This window comes from Thunnus albacares, chromosome 17 (genome assembly GCF_914725855.1).
Source record: "Thunnus albacares chromosome 17, fThuAlb1.1, whole genome shotgun sequence".
Lineage (NCBI taxonomy): Eukaryota > Metazoa > Chordata > Actinopteri > Scombriformes > Scombridae > Thunnus > Thunnus albacares.
In genome coordinates this window covers 18,309,536-18,331,774 of record NC_058122.1, presented here as the reverse complement: position 1 = coordinate 18,331,774, position 22,239 = coordinate 18,309,536, and the positions used below count along the sequence as shown (strand labels likewise).

The following is a 22,239-nucleotide window of genomic DNA, read 5'->3' as shown; positions in this document are numbered from 1 at the left end:
AAGAACAAAGGCAAATGAAGATGATAGCAGCTGCATTTGACATAACTCCATCTAAACACCAGAAAATGTTGCCTCGATTTCAATGCCATTACACTGCAAACCAAAACAAATGAAAAGACTGACATGGGAGTAGAAAAGGTGACATCTCAAAACACAGTGCTTGTAATTAGAAATAAATGGTTTATTGGCCCTTTGATATTGTGTCTGGCATGTCTTCCCATAACACTGAGAGAAGACCGCCCCCTTGTGTCGAAACAGGAAAGGTGCAAGAAAAAAAATTGTAAACCTAACTATGACACCAGTTAAGGCATATCTTTATTTTTTCGTACACTACAAAAAAAAAAGTCAATTTAGAGCCTATAAAACTGTTAAAAAAGCATACAACTAGACAATGAAATTATTTTAAAAATACAATACTTGATGGCATTTGTATTTTGCTGATATTCTTTATAATTTGTTTATAACAAAACCTAGACGAACTTGATCCTGGATGTAGAGTTTGCATCTCTTCGCCTGCAGTCTCAAAACAACTGCTTGTTACATTCATATACACTAGAAATATTAGATACAGATAAATACATTAACCTCTGGGTGGGTGATTGACAGCTGGATGGTCAACAAATCAAAATCTTAACGAGGATTAGTGGTAAAGAAGCTGCAGCATCCCAGTAAGCATCAAGTCAGAACTTTAAAACTGTGTCTCCTTAAAGAGTCACTCAAATGTTGTTGTGTGTTGTTTGTTTGTGAGTTTGAAACTTTTTGGAAAGTGAATCTTCATCAGAATACTTTTTTTGAAGACAATTAAATTTGTGTTAAAGGTGAAATATTTGTGTGTAAAATGTTGGAGCATTTAATCATGAAATCTTGATTGTTACAGTCAATATCAATGACATGAATTATTTTACATCCTCCAGTGTGTGTCTGGACTGTCTGGAGATCTCTATCTCCTCAAACGAAGAGTTGCTCGTCCTTCCCTGAGTGGCTGCGTCTCAGCTTCAGACCAGACAGGATCTTGTGGGCAGGTGAGGTCAGTTTGTGCTCTACAGGAAATGTCTTTGGTGACTGGCACAGAGCCCTACTCTGACCAGCACCCTGTCTGTTTTTGGACAGATTTATGTTCACATCAGAATGACACCCTGCTACTGCCTCCTGAGAAGACACCTGCATTGTACCAGAGGGTGTCTTAGTTACAACTGATGTAAATGTTGAGTTCAGCCCCAGCATGCACTGCGCAACCTTGGCGGGGCTTAGTGGGACGTCTGCCTTGTTCTCTGCGGCAATGGTGGCCTGGTGTGGCTGGCGGGTGTTCTCGCAGGAGACGTCTAAGTTTTGTGAAAGTCTCTGTGCTCCTGGCTCTGGAGAGGAGCTGCGGCTGCTGTCAGCACTCCCTGAATGGCCCCTTGCTGAGGCTGCAGGCTGTCTGGCAGCACGACTTAGGTTGGTGAGTCGGGTTCCTGGGTTATGATGGCGGTAATACTTCACAGGCTGTCTGGTGAAGCGATAGTGTGGCTGGGTCACCGAAACAGAGTCTGGTTCCCCAACCGGCTCACCCTGAATATCGCTTGATGCCCCTCTCATAGCCAGGACTGGGGCAGAAGAGGAAGAAAAAACATGTGATTCATAAAAGAAGTACAAATACAGGTTATTGATTATAATAAGTTCCTATAATAAGTTCCACTTATCCTGCATATTGTTTTCAGGTAGTTTAAGCAAACATTCAGACTGGAACCTTCTGCATTGACTTGAAAGTGATAAACAAGTTTAAAACTGTTAGCCTTTGTAATGCATTTGAGGTCGATATCATGTGGCTGGTTGTGGTTAGAAGCCTTGAAGTTGTGTGCTGTTGTAGCCATAGAAAAGAGTAGAGCAAGTGAAATGAATAAGAGGTGAAACCAGGGCAGCAAAAAACCTCAAAATGTCCTCAATGTGACATGTTGTCGACAATTAACCAACACGCAAAAGTAGCACAGCAATTGACACAACCCCCAACAACGGCTGAGCAATTTGACTCTGACTCACCCAGTTTTACAGATGATTGCATTAGGAAAAACAAAAAAAAAACAAAAAACAAAAAAAGGAAGGAAGTCCTATTTCTAAAAATAACTAAAGGAAATGTATAATGACAGAAAAAGTAGGAACTACAACAAACCCTTGAGACACTCTGCACCCACAGTATCTGGTGATTAGGAAGATACCAAATTATCATATGCTGGAATTAACCACGAGTCTATGAGACAGTTTGAGAGCTGTATGTCTTCTACCTACACAATCTCAAGCAGGATTAATTAAAACATGTCCTCAAGCAACAGAGCTACAAGCTACAACGATAATTTATAACTCATTAACAACAACAACAACATCTATAAACTACGTGAGACATCACCGCTATTGATTATCTCTATCTATCATTATCTTGTTCACCTGTTCTCATCAGGAGTAACTGCTCTATCACTACATCCCGCCTACCTGCTCTCTCATTGGCTTCAGGGCTGAGTTGGTCCACTGCCTCATTGGATGAAGACTTGTCAGATATATAACCCTCGCTTGACTCTCTCTTGATTGTTCGACTCTGTTGGAATGATACAAGTTGAGTGGCGGATTCCAGACCACGTCTAAACCTGAAATACTGCAGCACTTCAGCATACATAAATTCGTATGAGGGAAGGCCACATATTACTACTTGGGATGATTCTGAACATTTAAACAATTAAAAATGTCAAATTTATGTAGGAGATTTTAAACTGAGAGATTATATAACCCCCCTCTATACGCCTGGAGGACAGGTACTTTTACTTTTGTGCTTTTGGTAAACTCTGCTTTGGTTTTAAGCAACAGCAGTGAAATGTCCACATAGTAAAGCTTGGAAGAAGGGCAGAGTCCATGCAGGCAGAGCAGTGGAAAAGCAGCAGCCGTCCAATGTGTTAATCCTGACAGAATAAAGGTGATGTTAAGGTGCCAGGTACTAAGGCTCTTAAAACAACAGGTAAATAAATCAGGAAAGCTAGCTCAGGTGCAAACTCGCTGACCTGCATATGCCAAAGTACCTATGCTGAGCCTTTTTAATCTCAAGCAGCAGTCAAATGAAGGATACCATTTATAAAAGGGAACCCTTGAAATCAGTTGATAATCTAGCATTCAGCAGCAACAACTAAATCTGTGGTTGGGCTGAATGTTTAGGCACTGCAGAACTTACTTCTCCTGAGATTGGACGCTCTCTGCGTTCAGGGCTGGTGTGAAGCTCCCCATCCAGAGGACAGGAGGCTCTGGGAGGGGTGTCTGGAAGAGGGGCACTGGGGACAGGAGGAGGGGGTGTATTGGGTCTCTGCGTAGGACCAAAAACCTTGTCATGGTGTGTGATGAGGAACTCCACAAGTACAGCCTGGTAGCTGGTTTCCAGCAGGGTAATCATTGACATGTCCGTAGACACTAGAGGGCGCAATAGTGTTGGGCCAAACACTATACCCAAATTGCAAGGGGACATCTTGTTTTCTTCGTTCCCTGAAACTCTGTGAAGACAGAGAACAGACAAATTTAAGGGAAGCTCAGGCAAGGTGTGATATAGAAGCCAAACAGAAGTTCATGCAATGGTGGACAGTACTAGTGACTAGAGAGGTCTGTAACCAAGCTGCATGCTCACTTTTGCAGGTGAGACATCATGTACTTCAAAGTGTTATAGCAATGTGGAGGGAGTTTTTGTAGTAGCCTTTGCACGTTTTGAATGATGACCGTTATCTCATTATCTCTTGTAGTGTCTGGTGTTGGCTCCCTGTCACTCAGATGGTGAATGCTCTTTCCCACCGTGATGAAATCACCGTAAAGGTCAAAGGTTAGTAGGGGCTCTGGAAGCTAGGAGAGATAATAGTGAGGTCAGAGAGAAAAACTATTACAGATCTTTAGTCTGAAACCTCCTCTTATAATCATATTTTATAATCTTATAATCATAATATAATAATCTTATAATTCAGTGAAGTTCATTTGGCTCCTGTACCTCTTTCAAGAAGTGCTTAAGGAGAGAGGTGATGTCATGTGGTGAGACATCGGAGAGGTCCACCAGCTCCTTGTGCATCTCATAGGCCTGACAGAGCTTCTGGATGCGAGGCTTGGAACCACTTACACGATACACCCCCTGAGAGGAAAACAAAAACCATTATTGGACCACAACTATAACAATTTTATCTATATTTCAGTCATTGTGTCGGTAAGTAGTACCTGGACAGAGAGGGCACGACTCTCGATCTCAGATATGCAGTGTAGTACCACAAAGGGCACCTCATCTGGCTTGTCACGTAGCAGCAGAGAGAGGTCTACTCCGAACACCACACCCTTTCTGTTCTCACACTCTAGCTGACACACCTCCATACACTTCCTGTGCAAAGCCAGCCCGCACTGAAGGTGGGACAGGAACAGGACATTAACAATCTTTCTCAAACCACTCATATTCTGGCATTTTAGACAGAGCTGCTGGTCTTCTCCAAATGTCATGTTACAGTATGTGTCTCCCATTTGGCCTCATACCTCCTCACATTCAACCCCACTAACAACGATGTAGTTTTCACACTGCTTGCATTTGACCATTTTGCTCTTTGTCTTCCTGAGTCGGTGCGTCAGTGCAGCTCGTGAAAGCGTGCGTGCTTTGAATGGCTGACCATCAATGTACTCTGCAGGTAGAGGGACATTGGGGGTTAGGTTAATAAAACTTGTGAAATAATATGTTTAGAGGGGCATTAAACAAACAACAAACCTGATTCTGATGCCATGTCCCTTTCGTCCAGGTCGTCCGATGACACTGTCAAAGTGGATAAGGTTTTGGGCACCCTCCTATTAGTGTGAGCTTCAGTTATGTGTCCCACCAGAAACACAGAAAGTTGAGGGTCAATCAAACATGTTAATCTTTGCAAGGTTTTCAAATGAATGTGAAGGAAAAGTTGCAGAAACAAATGATGGCTGGTACCTACCAGGACTAGACAGAGACTCCATACTGCCTCCAAAACTGTCATTGTCACTGTATCCTGTTCTCCCTAAAGTGCATCAAACACATTAGAAAGAGAAATTTGACTGTCTGTTAATATAATAATGTTGTTGTCATGGGGAGTCCTTACTGCCATCTTCTGTCATAGGTGAGGCATCATTCAGAGAGCTGCTGTGAGGGTTGCTGGATTTTCGTTTGCCCCTGTCAAATCAAGGATTATGACAAACATTTTAGTTAAGTTGTACATGCTTTGGATATCAAAATATATCTCCTGCCATTATAATAGACATAACATCATCACTAGCCTTGAACAAAATTACTAACATTATTTTAAAAAGCTGCGTACACATGTGACATCCACAGTAAACACTACAGCAGAACATTGATCAGTCTACTGTACCCTTTGCCTTGAGGGACATACTCCTGGAAGGTGAAGAGCTGGAGTGGCTGCTCAGGGCGACGTTTGCTGAGGATGTAGAGTAGGTAGGGCTCGCCCGGCTCTAGAGACCTGCATGTCATCTCCAGGTTGTAATAACCGAGGGGAACAGGCTCTGTCTGCTGCCGCTGGTGGTAAAACATGTTGACTGTGGCCTGATGCACAGAGGAAAGAGTAGTGGTAATTTATCTACATACAGTGAGATGACTGTAATATACAGTAACAGAATACTGCTCAGCTTATTGATTTCCTGTTCACACCCCATTCTTAAAAGTGTTAATCACATCACAAAGCAAATATGTGATGCTGTTTTTAATGTAGTGAAAAATGACTTATGTGTAGAACATCTGCAAGAATAATTATTTTATTTTATTCTATTATTGATGGAAAAGTGTCAAAACATAAAATACTTCCTAAGTTGAGTATTTCATTAAATCAAATACTCAAATATACCAATATGCATGAATGTATTGTTTTCAATACAAGCTGTTGTGCTTCAGCAATTGTAACTTCCCATCTGAAAAAGGGAATAGCTGACAACATCCAGATGTATCCTTATCTGATGCTGCTATGAATATGTGTATGGTCATTGAGTTGGACCTGGTAACTAAAATAAATGCATGGCATTACTACCGCACATCTTATATTTATACCACAACCAAGTTTGACCATGTATGCTTCAAGACAGCTGCACTTAACAGTCTGTCTAGACGTACAGTACCAGTCAAAAGTTTGGACACACCTTCTTATTGCCTTGAATGAGAAAGTGTGTAATTGGTACTGTACGTTGAAATCAGAAAACAGATGTTTAGTTTCATTGATCATACTAACCTCCTTCAGCACAGTGTCTCCCTGACAGATGAGCTTTCGAATGTGAGAAATAATTTTCTCTTTGACTTTCACTAACACATCCTGGTGGCTCTTGGCGTCATTCACTGACTGTTTGTACAGAAGCTCTGCCTCCCACACCTGGAGGAAACAGGTGCATTATTATTTTTTTCTATGAAATTCTACTGTGAAACATCATAAAGACACTATGAAACATAATTATTCTGTTCTTTCATTAGATCAACATAAGGAAAATCACATGTACTGCAATATGTAATGGCAGATATTTTAACATCAGAATTTAGATCTTATGAACTATGACAGAAGAAATAAGTATAGAAATGACAGATATTTGTGGATTTTGTGAACATACAACACGTAATGCAACAGTAGTCATGGGTGGCTGATCCGCTCTCTCAAAGACTTGTAATTCATCATTTAGAAGCCTCAGTGTTTCACCAATAATTTACCAGATTTAAATCACAATTTTAAATCATGGCTGAGATCAAACCAATTATATGATCACCAGCTGCTTTATTCCATAAAACATGGGTGAAGGAAGAAAAGCAGGCTGTGCTGCCTCAATACTTGATCCTCTAATACACAATAAAACTGTGAAAAAGCTAAAAAAATAAATATAAATGAAAAAAAGCACCTTAGATTGGGCTTCATCCTTGGACTTCTTCCTCTTATCCAGTGTTTTGATTCCAGCTATGTCGTCTACAGCTTTAGCTGTGACAGCTTTAGCTTTCTCAAGCTCATCACAGCGTTGGAAGTATTGATGCTGAGCCTTTTTAAAAGCTGTCACTGCCTCATTCTGAAAAAACACAAGTGAGACACATAGAGGGAAACAACATGTGTGAGTTTGTTATACCCTGTCTGCCATGAGCAATCTTAACATAAATTCAACTAGTTCCTGTATCAACTAGATCATAAGGGAAATATCATTCTTTTACAAAGGCAAATATTTAGCATTAAATCCTCAGTTGCAGTGTCTCAAATCTGAGAAAATGGCTTTTGACAGTGCAATAAACTGAGCTCAGCTACAGTCGTAAGCAAGAATCCTAATTCACTTACCATCTTCCTTTGTTCTTTTGCCCACTGCTCCTTGAATTCTCTACGCCACTTGTCAATCTCATTTTTCTTGGCAACCAAGGCCTTTGGGACAGAGATACCAGATTAAACACATTGCTACATCCTGACCTCTAAAAGACAGAGAAGATTTGGTAAAACTCAGATTTTTTGTATATGTGGGCAAACTATACTTGGTAACAGCGGTTTTGTAGCATTTCGGAAGTCCTTTTTGACGTCAAACTGTTCCTGATGTCTTGCTCTAGCGCCATGGTGTAGATGTACTGTAGGGGCATCATTTCCTATACAGGTGAGAACAACTTTAAATAGCTTTTCTATAGTAAACACAGCTGAGAGAGGTAAACTGTTTCAAACACAACTCCGATTACACATATTGTGATAATAAACTATACCTGCTGCGTCACATTGGCTTTTGATCCTTCAGCTGTCTTCATTATATTTTTGGCAAATTCTTGTTCTGTCAACAAAAATCTTCATTCAGTCATTTTTCTTCATCATATTGTTATTCACAAGTTACTGTACATCAAGACAAGATATGTGGAGCATCACAGAAAATCAGTTTGACTGTGGATTGAACTGGATCCATAATACTGATAATTGTTGTCAATGTGTCGCCTAAATATGATACTTGAGGCACCATTATGGACCAAATTGGTGATATGGCATCTACATCCCTTCAGATAATCCTGACCATTTCTAAAAAGCTCATCAAATCTAAAAAGCTCATCAAACATCCAGGAGCTCAGGTAAAACTGGACTTTTGGTCTGGTCTTTTAGTGAAACTGATTTGTTTGGAATCAACTTTGGTATGCATTTTGCATCAACTGTTGACAGGAAATGACCTCAGATGCTCTCAGCTTCAATGTTTATGTCTGAAATTGTGAAATGGTTTGTAGATAATCTACTAGACTGCTCTTTTGCAGCTTGATACCAGCATTCCTCTGCACTGCTGATGTGGCTGGATCTTGGCTCTCGAAGCGATTGGTCTTTTTAAAAATCGACTCTACACTGTTGCTGCCAGTGTTTTGTGTTGCTCAGTGTTGCTCTGCTATGTGTAATCCATGCTTGCAGCTGATCTCCACCCAGAATTACTCATCGGTTGCTATTTCCTAACACTGCTCTTAACACAGATGATCAGGAGGGTGTTCCTATCACTCTCTATCAACAGACTTGCATGCTTGGCATCCCAGTCTGGGCACTGGGCACCTGTGCAGGCTGATACCAGGATAATCACTGTCTGTGCACTCCAAAGGCACCCTGTCTCCCCCATTACTCTGCTCTAGCCTGCTTATCTGCCCTCTAATCCTTTCTCTCTGTGTGTGTGTGCAGCATGTAGCTCACTGGGGTAACTGCACCATCAACAAATGTCCTCACTGAGTGAAATAATATAGACAGATCATGTTATGGCAGGTTTGAATATGGTACTCCACTACTAGTCAACCCTCAAACATGCCTATACCAGTAGTTCTTTATTGTCAGCTGACCTTGTTACAAATTTTGAACTAGTAATGGGTATATATGCCTGATGTGTGTGTGTCCTATGTCTCTATGACTAATTACAGTTCCAAATTTGCAAATCCTCATTCACAAATTCACAATTACCATCTGGTCTAACTTTATAACAAACCATTTGTTAAAAAAAAGTTTTAAAAAACTACTTGCACAAACTTTTACACAAATAAATGGTTATTTGCTACGATAGTAATTGCATAGTGGATAAAATTATTTTCATGAGTGCAGTAGATTTGCATTTTGTAATCACGCCATCTGTTTCTGGATTCTGTGCAGTCACTATTTAAATGAATCAACAGGGGAGGCGCAGATTCCTTGATAAAGACACCACAGACAATAATTAGCATGTTACACTCCTATTTCCTTTTTTCAGCTGCATGTGCACTTACCCAAGCTGATTCTCTTCTCCATCCAGGCCAGGAGGTCTTTGGCGTATCGGCACCACATCTTGGCGTACTGCAGCGCCGTCTCCACTCCATCCTCGCAGCGACAGAGGACCAGGTCCGCTTCCTCAGCTGAGAGGGAGTACATCAGCATCACTTCAGGCTCCACACACTAGGAGCTGTACCCAGGGTTCACACTGTGTCCATTGGGCTACACCCCACAGTTCTCCTGGAGGACTCAAACAGCCTCCAACCTCAAAGAAACATCTATCTACTCTGGAGTAGCAACTCCCCCTCCCCCGCCCCTGCCCCCGGCTCCTAGACTCTATCAGACAAGATAATGATGATCAAAAATTAAACATCACTTTAAAAAAGGTGTGCACAAACCCAAAACAGGAAGCAGTGACTGCATATGGCAAGTAATAGTTGCTCCTCAGAATAAATGTCCGGCAGTTTCCAGTAGGTCTCACTACACTGTTCTAATCACTTTCAAGTACGGCTAATGGATGAATACTGTTGACTGGCAAAAAATCTCTATCCAATAAATCTCCCAGTTGACACAAATAGGGATGTGACCTGAGAGAGGTAGGTTTCAATGAACCACAAACCGCTTTAGCTAAATAAATTCCCTCCTCCCCTCTTCCTCTCTCTGCCTGGCCCCTCCCTCTCACACCTGCTCACTTTTAGTTAGCTAGAACAAGACAAACCGTGCGAGGAGAGTCACTAACACCACTTAGTGCCAGTGTGCAGTGTCAGAAACCACCATGTCACAGCTCTATTGTGGTCAGGCTTGCAGGGCGTTGATATGACAACCACTCTGGTTCTTCCTCTGTGACTCACACCAATGCAGGGTGGATGATGTATGCATGACAATCACGTTGTCTTTTAAACGCTCTCCATACCACTTTCTCTTTTCCTCTTTCTCTCTGTGCTCCACTTTCAGCACAACTTTTGCAAATGAATGTCACGATTAAAACACACTAGAACAATTCTTCATTGTCTCCTTTAACCAAAGGTTAGAGCACGGATGCACTTCAAGAACTTTCACTTCTTCTAACCGTCCACAGGGCAGTTCCAAGTATTCAGCTGTTTCTGACTGCAAGCACTCATTGCCAAAAAGAGGGCAGCAACTTCTTATTTTAAGTTCCTCACTCAGACATGCAGATTTTATTCTGCTCTATTTTTTTTTTTTTTTACACAGACACCAAATCCAGTTAGACTGGTAAATATCCAAGCAGGGGTATCTTTTTAACCGTGTCTTCAATGTAAATCCACGAAAAAAAAAGAAGAAAAAAAAAGGAACAGGCAATTCTAGGAGAGTGACGGATATGTGGCCAGATTGCGTGCCAAGATTGACCTCTGTTAGCCTTTCCTCTCTGTTTTGTAAGGAGATCTCTCAGCATTTGAAGAAATCAACCTCCAAGCAGATTCTGCGCTTCCCTATGGACATAGCCTCCTGTGTTACGATTGAGGATTAGCTCGGCCAAGCACAGATTGCAGAGTGACAGGATTTAGAGGAGCATCGAGAGAGGTTTACCTCCTGGTGTGTGACTGTTCGGAGGGGGTTAAAGGGTTGAATCCCAAACCAACTGGAACACATAAAACAAGACTGCCAAAGAGCATGTTCTAGTAAGTGCCTGTTGCCTAGACAGCTTATTATAAATTGCTCACATGCATGTAATATACCCAAACACTAATTAACTCTCTACGTCGAGTGAAAGCAGGGTGCAGATATGTATGAGCCAAAAAAAGACCATAAGAAGTCCAATTTACACTCCAAGATGAGACGAGTTTCTATACTGCAAGAATACGTTAGCGATTGGCTAGCTCTTTCTACCCTTCTATTTCCACTGTGTTCACACTATCTGTAATTACTAATCTCCTACTGTGCGCTGTGCAGTTTCAGCCAAACTGAGGTTGCAGTAGTTGGCAGCCATTCCCTGTTTGGACTGTATGTAAGCGTTTTCTTCTTCTCTGTCTTCCCTGTATTTACTATCATAGTCCTGTATAACACTGACACCTCCTCTCTTTACAGACCTCTCTGTCTTCCCCTGATGTCTGAGGTAAAAACTGAGTACAGCTGTCTCCTGCTTTAATCCTCTTCCTTTATCCTAATCTTGTTACAACAAGGCAATTACAACTCACGGCTAATTATATGAAAACAAGCAAAGATCGAAGAAGATACAATATTAAGTGTCATAGACTGAAAGCAGCTCCTGCAAATCATTACTAATGATCTGTTGGGATGTCAGATGTCATTCACAAGGCAGGTGGCTTATGTTGAGGTAAGAAAGATGGTCTCTGGGAGCTAGTTTCCAAATGAATGACCTCAACCACTACAAGAAGTCTCTGATTCACAGACTGGTGGTAACATATAGAGGAACTTGTTCCCAGTGAACAGAGCTTCACAGTTTTTATCAACTGACTCACAAATATGAACATACAAGAATGCTTTGGGTTCAATCACACGCACGCTCACTCTTCTTTCTTTTTGTCTCACGCACACACACACACACACACACACACACAGACGCAAATCATACCTGTTGAGTTTCCATCGACTTCATTGGCTTCAAGGCGATTCTACGGACAAAACATATCTTTATACTGTTGGAAGAAAACACAGACTTTTACTCTAAAAGTATTTATTTGATCAATTTTAGGTGTTGGTCCCTTACAGACACATTATGTTGCTCTGGGAGATCTGCACTTTCTGAACAGATGGACTGCGAGTCAGGGTCTGCCAAGAGTTCCTCCCCTTCACTGAACACAGAAACGTATGTAATATATAGGGAGAAAAACATGCCACTTTAAAGAAATGTTTGGGCAGATGTGCTTCCACAAAAGGAGTGGTTTCCAGTGGTTTCAGTGGTTGTCATAAAACTAGAGTAGATTACAAGAAATGCACCATTCCTGCAAAGAACATAGATTAATCCTGTTCTAAGGACTTGCTCTCATTTTGTAAAATATGCCAAATTAAATATTCTATATTGAGAGAGCATGCATAGCTGGCTGAGTTTCTGTTTATGGATAATGGCTTTCAGTTGACAAAGATGTCTGCAAACAGTTTCATCCTGTATAATGCAGGAGACAAGGAAACACATGGTAGCACTATTTGAAAATGTAAAATACTTACATGTTTACAGATAAGTCAAGATTATCAAAGTCTCTGAAGATCTCACTGTATCGATTGGTTTCAGATTTACGTTGCACCTTCCTCACATCTGAAATGAGAACGGGAAAAGCTGAGCTTCATAAAGAAATAAGGTGGTGTTACTACTTATGTCTTTCATAACACCATTGTAGATGCAGGATCCTGAAGTGTGATCTCCACCAACCAAGTGCAGACCACACACACACACACTGACACTAACTCAAAACACAAACACACATTTTCTTTCTATAAACAGAAATGTGTAAACTTGAAGGCCAAACCATAAAGTTGTGGTGAAGAAATAAAAAAATGTTATGACCATGCTAACACACTGATTTAGAATTTAATTACATTTTTTTTATTGTCACAAGGCAGACATAAATGTAGTTGCAATGGTGAAGCAGCCGTGCAGCTCTGACCCTTGTCCTTCTTTCTAGTGATCACTTCAAATGTCGGTTATTCTACCTTTGGGTTACTTCTTAACTGCTCTACAATAGGCATCAGCTTAATGCCTAAAATATACAACATAACAATATATTGTATGAGAAAAACATTTTAAAAAATGCATAAAGATAAATGATTCTGCTAAAAGACACGACAGAAATGAAAGAAAGTTCCTCTGCTGAAGTCAAACATAAAGTAGGATTTCCTTTAAATTTCTGACATTTAAAGGATCTGAAAATGTTCTTTGACTGAATGTGAACTCAAATATAATGATGAGCAACATAGTGCCTTTTGATAGCAAGACCTCAACCTATTGTGCTCTGACAATCTAACTGATGTTTCGCTTTGGGGGATGTGCACCAAAAGGTTAAAAACTGATGATTTACAACTGGTGCAGCAAATGAGAAAAGGCACTCTCTCTCTGTAAGACGACTCCATTTTGGTCAACCACATCCTGCTTGCAATTTGTGTCACGTCCCATATATGAACACTTAGTCCTTGTTTTTTTACACTAGCAATGTTCGAGTATATAAGTGATAAGTGAGAGGCAGGTAAGATGTTCCTATGAGTCAGAATTACAGCGTCCTCCATTCAAATTCAACACAGTCACTGTTTTACACTTGCAACATTTTCAATAATTGCAAACAATTTTAAACTCATGAATTAAAGTAACATTTTGAAAAGATTCTCAATGCCTGATGGGCATCTTTCAAAAAAATTTTAGTTAGATGTTAAGTTTCTCAAACCTCACAACAATCTTAATGATATATTAACATTCTATTCATGGCTTTTTGCAAAGCTCAACGTAAAGAAAAGTATGTCTTCCTAAATAAAAATATAAAAGCCACCCAAAAAAGGTCAGAAGAAGAATATGTGAAACTGAAAAAAGACTTCAGGAAGTTCACCAATTCTGCTTTGACTATGAGTGTGCAGCAGGGCACCACAAAAACTTTGACAGACACATTAACAAAGAGTATTCAGGCAATATGCAGTATATGCACACACCCACACACAGTACCCGTGTCATAATGGCACTACAGTAATGTCAGTACACAGCAACAGACTATTGGCCCATTTAAAACCATCTTAACTAAAAAATGTTTATCTTGAAGGGTACAAAAAGTACATGTAAGGATGATAGGCAACATTTTATATATGGAGTAAAAGGTGAAACTTCCTCAAAGTAACCTCAGCACATCACAATTTTTTATTTGTGCTCACCTTTGGTTTCGGAGGAATCCTTGTTTGGTGCTTGATCTTCTTCCATTTCGTTACTATCACCACAGCAGCCAGACCCTACCAACACCACTCACACATCATCTGCTCTCAGGATCACACTTCAATACCTATAAATAAACAGTATAGTTGATGGGGCAGGAAATCTGCACTGCAGTGTGTACATACACTGCCACGCTTTTGGTAAATTATTAGCATGCAGCTCTAAGCTTTCTTCCGTTTGGTGCTCTCAAAATGATCTTCCTCTGGAGGTTGGCCAATGTTTTCACCATCATAGGAAGAGGAAGTGTGTCTTGCTGTCACTTGTCACTGAAGGCCCCACCCCCACTGCCATGCTATACATAGTGAGATGGTGCCACTGTGTTTAGATTGAGTGGTCTTTGTAAAAAATCCCCAAAAAAACCCGTCTGACCGCAGTTGCTTGTTGTAGAAAATGTTGAAGTGCAAAGAGTTCGGACAGCTTGTATTTTCAGAGATTACAGGTACATGACCATCAGAATATATATGATAAAATCAAACTCTTTCCTAAATAAGCAAATCAATTCATACTCAAAGAAATCAACTTTGTCACACGTATTTCATTTTTGTAGTGAGTACTTAGAGGTGACTTAAAAAGGAGTTACTGAAGTGTAAAATTAAAGTTTAACCTCACTCATTTGGCCTCACTGAGCATAATAATAGAAAGGATGCTAGGCATCCTTTCTATTATGCTAAATGAGGCCTGGACCCCTTGAGGTGCGTCTGAGTATTATGTGTTTTTGGGTGGTTGTCTGAAATCAAACATATCTCAAAATGTCCTCCATCCAGTAGTACTGAACAGTAATTAAGTTGAAGAAGCCTGCCAGTAAAATGGTGACACCTTGAGGATAACCTAGATAAAACAAGTGAGAACAAGCTCAGTGCTACATGCTTGGCAGTGGCTAATGTACCCAATCAGTGTGTTTCTCAGTGACTGTAAAGTTAATGCAATGGATAGCGCACCATCCTTGAGCAGATCCATGTGCAGGTCCCAGTGCACATGAGGTGGAAATGAAGTCTCAATAATCCCACAAAGGATGCTACAATAATACATCAAAATGTTTTGTCATGAAGTGAACTTTTGCTCTAAAGAATAAAGTTATGTTAACTGTTTCTCATGCCTGCCTGTGTTCACAGTATATTATAATTGGCAACAGCATTCCCCTGTCATAAGTTAAATAGAGACAACCTACATTAACAGTGAACAACTGCTTACACTAGCATGACAGTGCACATCCAATCACAGTATTCACAAATTCAATTTTTTTTTTTTAAAAATAAAACATTTTATTATTTGTTGTTGGCACAATGGACCACAAACATTGTTGTGCACGATCTGTGGGTGAACTTAAGTTAACCAGCAGAAATCAACTTCTTGGGAGATTTGGTGTAGCCATGTGAGTCAAAACCACGACAGAATAAAAAAAGCTGTGAAAAGCAAGATGATCCAAACTTTACATCTTATCCCTCGCAGGGGCCTTTTATCAAGTCTTGCTCACCCAAAATGCTCAAATTCAGATTTAACAGTGGAAGTGTGATTAAGAGGTGGAGAGACTGACGGATGTGTGTTTGGATGTGCCTGGGTGAGGCCTTTTTGCGGGACCTTGAAGGGCATTTGTAACCATGTTCCTCCCAAACCACCAAGTCTAAGGCGTGTACAATGGTTTGCCTCGCCTATAACCCTGTCAACAGCTGGTTGGCAATATTGGTCTGGAAACAATCCTGAAGTGGCACCAAGGGACACAGAAATAACAGATTTCAATGGTTTCTACACTACAGTAGCACCATGAATCAGCGATTAGGGGTTAACAGAAACTGTTGCTTGTGTGTTTTGTAAAGCTCAGCTGTAAGCATCTAAAGTGTTAACTAATGATTATTCAAATGACAAACATGTTGAAATTTAGTAAGAGAAAATACTAAAGATCAAATCAAAGGACATGCAGATGTTTCTCCTCTTGCAGTTTTCACAACAGAGACCATTGAATTTAGACTAACTGCTGGCTGATTGAAGACATGAATGTCGGTCTAAATCTTGATTTCAGTCACATATAATTGTAGCCTAATTCATTTGTAGAATTTTATGAATAAAATTTCACAGTGTAATGTCAAATTATGACAATGTAGCTAACTGTCCGAAGACTGAAATGTGACAGTCCAATTGAGCTCTTTGCTTATAGGTTCATTTCTGTATGACAGACACAAGTTGGGTACTGCAAATGCCATTCCATATGGCAAGTCTAGTGCCTTTATAACGTAAAAACTAAAAACGGACTCGACAGAAAACACACCTGATCCCTTTTTTAACTTGTCACATCCCCGCTGTGATGCAAAAATCAAGGGTATCATAGATGAAACATAATTGAAAAACTAATATGATTTGCTCTAAGCACCTTCAAGGTCTTCATTCAGTTCCTTTCATAGCTCGTCCCGTGCTGTGCTGTCCAAAGGAGACTGGAGCACATCTGAGTTCTGCGCCTCAGTGCTGATCTCAGCTTGCTCCCGAGTTTTTCCTGAGCGCGCTCTGTCCCAGTCTGTGCGGACCTTGTCATTGTCCCACACTGTGGAGGTTTCTGTGTCGCTGATGTAACCTGAATCGCCAGTGTAGTGGGTTGGATACACTAGAAGAGGCTCTGCTGAAAATGCCTTCAGGTCCCTGGTCTCAAACTGCTCCATGTAGTCAGACCTATGGAAGAGACAGTAATGTAAGAAAATAATAAAACAGGCAAAACATCAGAGCAGAAGCATGTGTTATTAATGTATTTATATTACAGTACAAACACTTACACAGGATGTTTATTGTACATGATAGGAAGAAATTCATCCACCGGCAAAATCCTCTTTAATGGTTCTGCTTTCATAAGCTTCTCTGCACCTTGTAATGATATCATATAGCCTAGAGTCCAATACGAATAGTCAGCTTCCACTAAGTTATGTATATTGGGAACAGCTTTCTCTGGGTGGTCCACTTGCATTCTCTTCCGACCAATATAACTGGAGAAAGAAAGAAGAAGGAGAGGTGAGAAGTAATTTCATACTTATGAGAATCAAAGTAAAATTAAAAGACGCAAACTTACATGAGATCCCAGTCCAGTCCTTCTTCCTCTACTTCATTCATCAAGTTCATCAATCGCCTTTTGAAGAAGACCTCAAAGCGCAGATCATCTTCAATCACCAGAGATGTTTTCAAGCCTCGCTCTACAATCTTAGGACAAACACACATGTGCAAATGAGTCAGCCGTCTGTCTGGTTCACAAATGTTTGGTTCAATTTCATTATCTGCTGGAAACCAGCTGTTGGCTTCTGGGGTTCACCTCTTTCCAGATGTTATAGTGGGAAAGGAAGCATCCCAGCTCTCCCTTTGTAAGCGGGCGGCCGTGATAAGGGTCACTGTATCCAGGGAGCATATGGATGCCCATAGTATGAATTTCACTGACATTCATCGCTCTGACATGGGTAGAGAAGAAGAAATCTTAAGTATTCATTAAACTGAATTTAAGAGCTTACTTAAGTGAACTTATGCTGAACTTAAGTGAACTTACTTTCCATCGACAGCTGCAATGACCTTACAAGTCATCTCCTGCTCATACAATGCCCTCAGCATACGTTCTCGGCGGTCAGTCCGCCTCTGCAAGTTTATCATGAACACCTGTATGTGGAGCAACGGTGGAGACAGTCAGTGTAATTGCTTATTTCTGACAGCATGAGGAAATATTGAGCACAGAAGTGGAAAGAGAGCCATTTTTGCAGATGCCATCTTCACATCACTCCTTACTCACCTCATCAAAGCCCAGTTTGTCAGGTTGTTTGCTAGGAACACGTATGTATTTGGAAGGCATCACTGGGGGATTTCGCACTACACGATGAGAGGGAAGATGGATGCAGAAATGGTATAAAATTTATATAAAGAAACCCATGCTGAAAGTTATCATGAGTTGAAGCAGCAGAAAGTAGAATAATGATGTCAAGCCAGTGGGAAAAAAGAAGATGAATGCAAAAAGAGAGCCCTCATTATGAATGTAAGCTACTCACCGTTAACCTCCAGCACGGAGTGCAAGAAGCTGTCAGCTTCATCTTGCAAAGTATTGTGGGATCGCAATGGCACAGGGAAGTAACCATAGGTCTCTTTGTTACATACAAACATTTGAACATCTGTAGAGAGCAGAGGATGGAAATGTTTTCTCACTCTTAAGTTACACAACTTAGGTTAAAACGGTTAATGCCAAATGTGTCCCTTCTTATACCTGCCATCCGAGCAGAGAAGGCAAACACAATGATGTCATCGAAAGCCCAGCTGTATTTTGGATGTGGCGGGTGAAAGGCCAGCTGCCTGGACGCCTCTTTCCTGAGATCTATCAGGAAAGTGGAGTGGACCATGGGAACTGCAAAACAGCCCTTCCGCATATGCTTCCTCATGGGCAAGTAGGCAGGGGTGCGCTTATAGTAACCCTGAAGAAGACGAGTTGATTAACAGTTGAGTTCAGAGAGGAACAAAGCTCTTCGAAAACACTCGAGCATGAACACCTTTGAAAATCCTCAAAACAGTACCTCGGAGGTCATTCCACACCAGAAGTTCGAATAGGCTGCACGGGATTCAAGCATTGGAGCTATAATGGTCTTATTCTCTTTCATGAGCTTCCACAGCACATCTGGATTGGTGAGGAGGTTATCGCAGTCCACCAACTACACAAAGAAGAGGAAGAGAGAAGTGTGTGTGATTCAGACATCTTCAGAGAAAATGCTGAACAGGTCATGAAAGTTAAATGGGGAAACTGAGATCGTTAAAAAATAAACACACAGACTATTCATTTGCATAACAGTGACCAAAGTCTGTTTGCAATGGAAAAGGCTAAGAGCATTTCCAAAGATCTGTAGTGCAAAATGATTGCGATTTTGGATGTACTGTGCTTCAAAATTATATACCACTGAAGCTAGACAATGTGGGCTGGGCTGGGGAATACAAATAGAAATGTGAACAGAGCTGCATTTAAAATAAGGTTCATGTCGAGGCAATCTTTGTGTCAGATGACATAAACTTTAACCATAAAGGACAGAAAACTATAACTGGGTCAATTTTCAACACCCTTCTTGGTGCCTAAACTGCAATTGTCATTGTGCTTTGGATGTGACCCTGTATTTATGCTTCTGCTGCTATTACTGACCAATAAAACTTGGGTTTTTATTGGTCAGAAAATCTCTGGGTTGGAGCACTGGCTCAGTGCTTAAGATGGAAAAGTTCTCAGTGTTATTATTCTTTCATATGTGCTTGTAAAGAGTCTTTATGTTAACCTACCATAAAGTAGTCCGCCCACATCTCACGAGCTGACTCCAGCGCTACTTGCCGAAGCTTCATCACGTGCTCATAACGGAGATCTGTCCAGTGCTTCGGACCATCTTCATCCTCATAGCGTCTGCAAGAGATATTTTTCCAGTCTGTTTATTTGCTCTGTGAGCCTTTTCAGCAACGCCAAATTTTGCCAATCACAGTAGAAACCTGACCTGGGTTTCTCTTTCGGCCTCCACTCCACGTAATGGTACAAGTTCTGCACCTTGACAAGCCAGTCACGCAGAATATCTGTGGTGTTGTCCTCGTTATGATCGGTCGCTACCCTGTTAAAACACAACGAATGTCAATGATCACAAAAAACTGTACTTTTATAACATCAGATGGGTTAAACATTATGAAAAAACTCAGGCTGTTAAATGGAAAACAGTAACAATGGTTGAATGTAGACTGGATTCAAGCAACGAGAGAGAAAAGCAATACCGCTACTCATATAACAGTAGCACAATGTTCACTCTTCTGTAAGCTCATTGTCTGCAGCTGTGGGAACTGACACAGGTGTTAATGATACCAACATCACAGAACAAAAACATGATTCATCCAGTCGATAACACATCATGTTTTGATGAACAACATAACAGAAGTGAAACTTTTTATCTGCAATGACTCAGAACAAGAGGAAATCATTTGACCCGGCTGAAGCCAAGTCTGAGGCAAACGAAAAAGTTTGACAGCTTGGATGTTTGGTGTAATTATGCAGAGGAATGAAATCAAGCCAAATATTATTCTTAGAGTCATCCCACCTGCCTGAAACTCCCTATCAAGAAAGTTAGGAATTCTTCAACACAACAACTGCGGCCTTCCTCTCTTTATCCGTGTTGTGTTGAAGGTCAGCAGACTTTTCTGCAAAAAGACCATCTGCGCTAAAATCAGACAAGTTTGTTTTTCTTTTTTTTTTTTCTTCCTCAAATGGACGACAGCCAGGCCGGAATCTCTTAACAGATCTCACATGGATGTGTGAGAACACTGCAGCTCCTTGCTAAACCATTTCTTCCCTCTTCCCCAGCTGTCCATCCTCTCAAATCCTCAAACATTGAACTGCACTGATTCATCTGCCTGATGTTCAGCTCTAATAATATTAGTTAAAAGCATAGTTTTGAACTATGTGCGCACATTTAAAAAAAAGGGGTTTCACTTATATCTGGTTTAATGGTTCTGAGGCTTTGGTGTGATTACAAGAAGCTGTAAAAACTTCATCATAAAGCATACAGCATGTAGTGTTTACAGCATCACAGGACAGTTTGCATTTTCCCAGATGTAGCTGTATGTGCTTGCAGAACATATCTAAACAAAGCTGTCCTTACTGTAGACATATTTACAAAAGTGTCTTATGAAAACCAAACAAAAACAGGAGCATTCAAACAGTTTCATTTGTGTAACGCCGCTCAATAAAATGAAACTCATCCATTACGTTGATGGGTGAAGAGCATACCTCTCTGAGCCCTTTAAGGCAACCATGCAAGCCGCTCAGAGCTCTGAGGGCATGAGCACAGGCGGGCTGTTGGAGCATGTTGTTTAGTTATTATATGGGAAACACCTTCCTTTCAATTCCCACAGTTTGTGCCTGAGCATGTTAGATAGATGTTTAAAAGGTCTATAACATAAATTCCACTAACCACAAGGTAATTGACTTAGAAAGTCAAGTTTGTCAAGAATAACAAATAGGGAGCATTAAGTCTGGAGTATGGCCTGCAGGGAGCCATAAAACTGTATAATACAACTAGGTGTTAGTTTCCATGATCATTTTAATCATGTAGGGTGAATATTCAAGGTTTCTCTGTTAAAGTTCAAGTTCCACGTTTAGTGATGCCATCATATATTTTCACGGATGAGGTTTCCTGAGAGTAAAGAGTCAATCTACTTAACTGTGACTGACTGGTATACAGGAGATAACGCTGACTGGAGGCAAAGATAACTGGAAGTAGTGACAGGCATATTGTGTCTTAATGGACTGTGTAGACATAATAACCCACTTTGTTAGGATTTGTTTGTTAAATCATGTAGCTCCCCTCGTGGCCAAAGTAGTACCGTCCCCTCCCCTCCACGTATACAGATCAATGCATGCTTCTCTGACCAGATGTTCTCACCTCTGTCCAACATTAAATGGATACATGAATTTGCTATTTATGCAGCAGCAGCTCTCAGTTAGTTTCCTGCTTGTTAATTTTTGTTAGACTTTTTTATGGCTACATAGTTACCATTTACCTTGCCTCCGGGTCCACCCCCCCCCCTTTTTAAAAAAAAAACTCTGCAGCAAATCTCAACTGCCCGACCAGAAATGTAGTTTTATGAAAATAGTTACAGGGTGAAATCTTTGGAAGGACACTTAAAAACTTTTTGACCGTGTTAAGCTTTTATTTATTTAAGCTCCTAACTCCACTTAGTTACTTACCACAGTGCCATGCGTTCCTTTGGATAGTTGAGGCGCTCAATAGTACCGAGGAAATACGGTAAGGAGTGCTGGGAGTTTCTGCAGATGAGGGTGACGAAGACCCGGGGAGCGAGCAGCGGAGACTCGGGGCTCCAGCGCTCCTCCGCAAAATATCCCCGGGCTGGTCTCCAGCAGGATAGCAGAAAGAGGACCAGGGTGGCGGGGAGGCAGACGAGCCCGGCGAGACCGTGCATTGCAACGGTAAATTAGGAAATGTTGAAGAAACAACAACTCCGGATGGATTATAGCTCCTGAGGCTATAGAAAAGTTGTGTCTTTAATATGCACGGTCATCACAAAAAGAGCTAAATCTGAGCCTACAGCTCTTGATGTGACAACACCGCGATTTAAAGGGGTGGGGCGATTTTAAAGGGGATGGATTTTGCATGACCGCAC

At 40.9% G+C, this 22,239-nt stretch overlaps 2 protein-coding genes and 1 long non-coding RNA gene across 4 annotated transcripts; 1 reads left to right on the top strand and 2 right to left on the bottom strand.

Moving 5' to 3' along the window:
• Positions 1-160: 160 nt before the first annotated feature.
• LOC122966374 (GEM interacting protein) lies at positions 161-14,312 on the bottom strand. Its single transcript, XM_044330544.1, has 21 exons — positions 14,040-14,312; positions 12,357-12,444; positions 11,899-11,983; positions 11,764-11,803; positions 9,227-9,352; positions 7,718-7,782; positions 7,499-7,606; positions 7,311-7,391; positions 6,889-7,050; positions 6,237-6,374; positions 5,370-5,560; positions 5,100-5,170; positions 4,956-5,018; positions 4,742-4,831; positions 4,516-4,658; positions 4,210-4,386; positions 3,989-4,126; positions 3,638-3,846; positions 3,194-3,506; positions 2,467-2,569; positions 161-1,586 (listed from the first exon to the last, which is right to left on the bottom strand). Exons 1-21 carry the CDS (start codon positions 14,083-14,085, stop codon positions 949-951), a joined length of 3,075 nt encoding a protein of 1,024 aa, XP_044186479.1. The 5' UTR covers positions 14,086-14,312; the 3' UTR covers positions 161-948.
• Positions 3,515-9,339, top strand: LOC122966384. The gene is made up of 3 exons (XR_006398378.1): positions 3,515-3,645; positions 3,750-3,826; positions 9,253-9,339. It is a non-coding gene; the product is annotated as an uncharacterized LOC122966384 (long non-coding RNA).
• Positions 14,090-22,205, bottom strand: colgalt1a (collagen beta(1-O)galactosyltransferase 1a). 2 transcript variants are annotated; one of them, XM_044330547.1, is made up of 13 exons: positions 21,806-22,205; positions 19,569-19,679; positions 19,363-19,480; positions 18,618-18,752; positions 18,314-18,518; positions 18,102-18,221; positions 17,849-17,925; positions 17,612-17,718; positions 17,384-17,516; positions 17,147-17,274; positions 16,857-17,063; positions 16,463-16,755; positions 14,090-14,164 (listed from the first exon to the last, which is right to left on the bottom strand). In XM_044330547.1, exons 1-12 carry the CDS (start codon positions 22,036-22,038, stop codon positions 16,488-16,490), a joined length of 1,842 nt encoding a protein of 613 aa, XP_044186482.1. In that variant the 5' UTR covers positions 22,039-22,205; the 3' UTR covers positions 14,090-14,164; positions 16,463-16,487. The 2 variants fall into 2 exon arrangements, with proteins under 2 accessions (XP_044186482.1, XP_044186481.1); XM_044330546.1 differs by lacking the exon at positions 14,090-14,164 and having other exon boundaries at positions 14,503-16,755.
• Positions 22,206-22,239: the final 34 nt, after the last annotated feature.